This window comes from Malaya genurostris, chromosome 1, assembly GCF_030247185.1.
Source record: "Malaya genurostris strain Urasoe2022 chromosome 1, Malgen_1.1, whole genome shotgun sequence".
In the NCBI taxonomy this organism is placed as follows: Eukaryota; Metazoa; Arthropoda; class Insecta; order Diptera; family Culicidae; genus Malaya; species Malaya genurostris.
The window spans coordinates 66408447-66413877 of NC_080570.1; the positions used below are offsets into that span (position 1 = coordinate 66408447).

The following is a 5431-nucleotide window of genomic DNA, read 5'->3' on the forward strand; positions in this document are numbered from 1 at the left end:
TGACCACCAGTGTGGATGTGCGGGGATTTGTCAAAAAGTCAATCGAATGTGCCGAAAGGAGTCCCCGATAATGTTGTGAATGAAAAGGACATTCTTTACAGTACCGATTTACATTGATTGGAGCGGGAAAGCAGATCAACGTCAGGACGATGACGGCAGAGTGTGTGTGGATTGCAGTCGATCGCTGTACCGTCCTGTGATGTCTGCGAAGAAAATTTCATTATTTGCCAAGTGGTAAGCGATAAACGTGATCGTACGGTGGTTGTAATGATAATTCGAATGCTGAAGAAGATTATTTTGTATCGAATTGGTGTCGATCGAATGGGCAATAAGACGAAAAACGACAGAAAATTGCAGATTGCTCACGACATATTTTGCATGGTGCTGGTGGTATAAATTTTGCAGCAGTAAGGTCCTGTGAGAGCCACGGAGGGTTCACGAGAGAACCAGAGAGCGAGTGAAATAAGCGTTCGATTTGTGGGGACGGACAAGACATAAATAAGTGTTGAATGCGTTCTAAATGAATAATTGACAGTTCTTCAGCCAATATCCTTCAGGAGCAGATCAGATTGTTGTGCACAAATATAAAAACTCAACGGACTCCTGGAGTTAGGAGGCAGATATCTGTGATAGCATCCTGCCAGTATGATCGATGAAATCGTTGATCGGATCATGCAGTTTTTCGCCACTGGTTTGGTGGAAAAAGTCATCAAAGCTTTACTGGTCCTGTGTGACCGCTTCGTAAACTTTATCTTATCACTCTGCGAAGGAAATAACTATAAGAAAAAGGATGAAACAGTGGACGTATTGTACACCAGTGGGAATTTTCTTGTCATAAATAAAAAGCACGATTTACTGATAAATTCAAACGATACTAAAAAGGTGACTGAAAACTGATCTTCGGTAAATGTAATGGCCATGCTAAAAAAATGTTTTTGTAATTTCAGAAAACCGTACAGACGATCATGCGAAAGCAATTTCCAGAGTACGTGCAGGACAATCTAACACACGACTTTTATTTTGCTCATCGGTTGGATTTCGCAACGAGTGGGATACTGTGCATTCCACTGAACAAAAATGCCTGTAAAGAAGTGTGTCAGGTATTCGAGGAGCAGCGGGCTAGAAAATATTATCTGGCCTTGTTACGAGGCCACACAGATTTCGACGAAGAAGTTATTGATATTGCGATTGGTAAGTATATTGGTACTGAAAGTACGTATTGAAGAATTTAAAATCGCGACTTGCAAGCGACTTCATCCAATAGATGCAATTGACCACTAATTAATTGTTCGACGTGTGTTTGAGCATACTTCTTTTGATTTCAAGGAACATTATAATACTATAAAAATCAGAATCTTGTTCGCAATTCACACTAAATTGGAAAAAACTTCTATATATTAAAACTTTCTTTTTCATTTCAGGCGAAGACATCCGCTTCAAAGATACCAGCAAAAAGATGTGCACCATCTTAGAGGACGAACTGTGCCAAAACCCGCGCCGGAGCATCACCAAAGTGCTGGTGTTAGACCGGGGCTATTACAATGGAAAACCAGTTACCAAAGTGCTCTTGCGACCAATTACTGGCCGACGCCATCAGCTACGGCTCCATTGCTCCCAGATTGGGCATGTAATCGTGGGAGACTACACGTATAGTCTGAAAATCGATACTTCACCACCACGGATGTTCCTGCATGCGTTCCGCTTAGTGTTGCCCAATTCGTACGAGAATATCGATATTCAAACAGATGACCCGTTCACGGAGAAGGCACTCAAGCACAAGTGGAAGGTGGCCGAGCAGGTGAACGGAATTGGAACCGCGTTCGATCTGATAGATTCTTTTTAACATTTGTGGGAACCATGTAGTTACCTGCGTAGAACCCATACGTTTTCGTTTCGGCTGGAGCAGTTTCGTCGGCGTTTAAATGTAAATATTCGATCGTTTTCGCGAATTTATTCACTCTAGGTATTCCTGTCCTCTTCGCTTTCGCCCCAGAGCAGCGATTGAAGGGGACAATCCGTTCTTTCGAATCTGTGTTGATTTGTTATATGTATGAAAAACAGTAACTAAACAAAAAATGCAGACTTACACACATAAACACACAAACATGAACATAGCAATGAAGTATCATCATCTTGTCATTTAGGTGATGATGCAATGACGGATATTACTAAGAATTACCCGCTTCCCCAATTTTTGTGGGTGACGTGGGACTGCAGATAGTACGTGGTCTAGTGCGTTAACGTAGTGTTACAATTTCCGATAGGCTATTCCTGCCTAGTTAATTTTTTTATTATAAGAAATTTGTAACAACTTGTACCAAAGACACTATTTTCTTCTTTGAATTCCATAAGAACAATTAATGAACAAATCGTAGCTTTCGTATATTTTTGTTATTGCATTTGTTTTATCATTATTCACAGACCGAAGTAGTTTTATTCGTATACTAGCTCGAAATTTTCAATGATTTATAGGCAATTACTCGATTGGATTCGACTTTGACAGTTCATTTAGATAATTTTTACGTTCCTAGAAATGCAGCACTTTCTTACTATGAGCGTCTCTGGTTTTTCATTAAACTCATAGACGAAAATGGCTTTTGAAGTTTAGGTCTTAAAATAAAATTGCTTAAACTAGTGAAATTCTGATCTGTTTCAATGTAAACACTTTGTTTAAGGTTCGAACTGTGGCTATTTTGTATATGTGACGAATCAAGCCTATCGAAACAAAATGCAAAGTGTCATTAGCCACAAATACACAAGTAAAAGCTCTGAGCAGAACTAGTTACACATTTAATCTTATTATTAATTTAAGTTTAGAAATATTTACCTAAAACAAAGATGAAAAATCTAGATAATAAAGCGCGAAATGTAGAAAATATCGAAGATAAATACAGTTTAGATACAAGGATAGATAGTGATTTACGTACTTAACGAATTAGAGTGGCGTTAAAGACTGTTCTGAAACCGGGACCGTATCTTTTTTTCTTCAATCGTTCATACTACAACAAAAATTAACACGCGCTTCCAAATAGCCCAATGATAACTTTCAGATTAACATGTTTTTATATATCATGCATACATGCATAAACAAGCTGGGGAACTACCTTTTAATCAATAAAATATTTTCTGGTTTGAAGTATTGAACTAAAATGTAAGCAGACCAATAAATATATTAAATTCATAATATGTGTGAAATTGGGATAGCAAAACATGTTAATCAATGCCCGTACAAAAATTCCACTGAACAATTCAAGCCAATGTCATCGTTCAACAAACTAATGGTTTCTTTAATATTGATAATTTGTTGAAGTGTTTTATTAAATTTTCTCAACGCTAAACCGATTCATCTGCAGTGATGAAGAACACGTCAGATTTTCCTAAACTTGTACTTGTAAACTTAACAAAAAATGAAACAATTCTCGATCCCGCTAACGGAAATGTCTACGCCAATACTCGAAGCAAAACAATTCCAATAATAAATACTGATCTTTCATCTTTACTACGCCAATCATGAAGTTATTCAGAGTAAACTAAGAACCGTGGAAACGTTTTCGCGGAGAGCGTCGTTCATAGTTTGCACACACATGGTTCACCTTTCGCAAGTCGCCAGCATTGAATGAACAAATTTAACATTAGTCTAGTTTGAATCCAATCAACGCAAACGAATGAAAGTAATGTAGATAAATAGAAATCACAACAATGTCGCCTAACACTACTTTTGATATAAAAACTATCGGAAATAAGGCCATTATTGTATCGCCTGAAAAAAAAACATTCGAATATGCTATACTTTCCCATTTGTCAACTATTCAAAATAGCTTGCAATTATACAGGAATTTTTTTAGCAGTGAATTAAATAAGTTATTTCCACTGATTCTCAATATTTTTGATTTAATTAAGCGATCAAATAGATGATTTATTACTGTGGGTACAGCAAATAGTTGATTTGTTCAAAGTTCATTCATTACTGTTAAAACTGCCGCAGATATACGAAGCCTAGAAGTTCGTATTGTTTTTCATTTCTTGTTCTATACGTTTGGTGATGATTATGATCTTAGTCACACTGCCATGATTGGATTCTTTTAAAAGATGTTTCAACGCAAAGCGAAGGAAATCTCAGGAACAAATTTTAAATTTTCAGTACAATGCGGCAATTTTGATTACATACCTTGTGAATTGCGTTCGCACATAGTTCGAATATGTTTTCCTTTCCGTTCTAGTGCTTTTACGATACAATCGAATTGTTAGGAAGCTTATCTTCATATATCAAATTTGTTAAATGGAACCAATATTTCTGCCTGTAAACACAAACAATAGAATAGTTATCATACAAAAAAACAATCGTACGTAAAAGTATATTAAGAACAATTCTTTGTTTTACTATCGAGAAAAGACAGAAAATAAAATGAAGCTTTTTTGAAGTCATTGATATTTCGCTTTGTCATTTTATTTGAACAGTGTGTATACTTGGGTCAAAACATAACAGTTTTAGTCCTTTATAACCTTTTCATAATACAGCCTATTGGGTGACGTCCACGTAGACTCACTGAGTGCAGGGGGGTTTGAAATAGTATACGCTTGTCTAATTTGGAGGATGGGGGCATCCACCTCGAATCTTTATTTCGATGGAATACAAATATTTCGATCGAATGTGAAATTTTTCATGTATTTCGACCGATTTCGACTTTTCCTAACAAAAAAAATCACTCGGTCGAACTACAGAATACAAAATTTCAAGTTTGATCAAAATATTCCGATTCTATCAAAGTACACCATCGGGGTGATTGTCCAAAGTTTACGCAGTCTCATTATCATTTTGAAAGTTTAAGAAGTAAAAAAATTAGAAATTCATTTAACCACCAGAATGGTTTTTATTTTTTTTGTTTTGATGTACTGAAATGCTGCGATCACGATATAATATCACAACAATCTCGGTGTCGTTCTAAAGGTTGTAATATTACACGTAAAGATGTAAAATTTCATATCAGAATCATATACAGTGTTCAGTTAACCCTCCCATTGGTTGGTGGGCTTGACGGTATTGCAAACATCATCACATACAATCTATTAGCATTACAATTTGATAAAGATACGCGTTACAGCTTTTAGTTTCATAATTGAATTAAATGAATAAGATATGGAACGAATTAAATTAATAAGATGTTGATTGCATTACGCTCCAACATCCGGGGTTGGAGATGCCGGTAGGGCTTAACTGAGCTCTTTTTTATGTTTTATTTTCATACTACCGGCCCTTATTACCAGTGTGAAGTGGAAATTAAGTGGAGTGACCGTATCCCAATTGGGTTTCACACGATGACAACAAATGAACGGTAAATTGAGTCCATATTTGACGTTTATTGGTGGTTTGTGTACAATAGATTACTGTGGAATGAAATAGAATATTGTAGAATAAAACGAAATAATAATG

General features: G+C 36.2%; 1 protein-coding gene across 1 annotated transcript; it reads left to right on the top strand.

Annotated features, from left to right (window-relative positions):
* Positions 1-4429, top strand: LOC131440351 (RNA pseudouridylate synthase domain-containing protein 1-like). The gene is made up of 3 exons (XM_058611593.1): positions 1-882; positions 948-1191; positions 1422-4429. The coding sequence occupies exons 1-3, from the start codon at positions 646-648 to the stop codon at positions 1841-1843; spliced, it is 903 nt and encodes a 300-aa protein (XP_058467576.1). The 5' UTR covers positions 1-645; the 3' UTR covers positions 1844-4429.
* The last annotated feature ends 1002 nt before the right edge of the window (positions 4430-5431 follow it).

Bases quoted from the DNA above. Each gene is read 5' to 3' on its own strand.
- LOC131440351 (XM_058611593.1), top strand. From the start codon at position 646: ATGATCGATGAAATCGTTGATCGGATCATGCAGTTTTTCGCCACTGGT. The intron at 883-947 runs GTGACTGAAAAC...TTGTAATTTCAG, and splicing joins ATTCAAACGATACTAAAAAG to AAAACCGTACAGACGATCAT. The intron at 1,192-1,421 runs GTAAGTATATTG...TTTTCATTTCAG, and splicing joins AGTTATTGATATTGCGATTG to GCGAAGACATCCGCTTCAAA.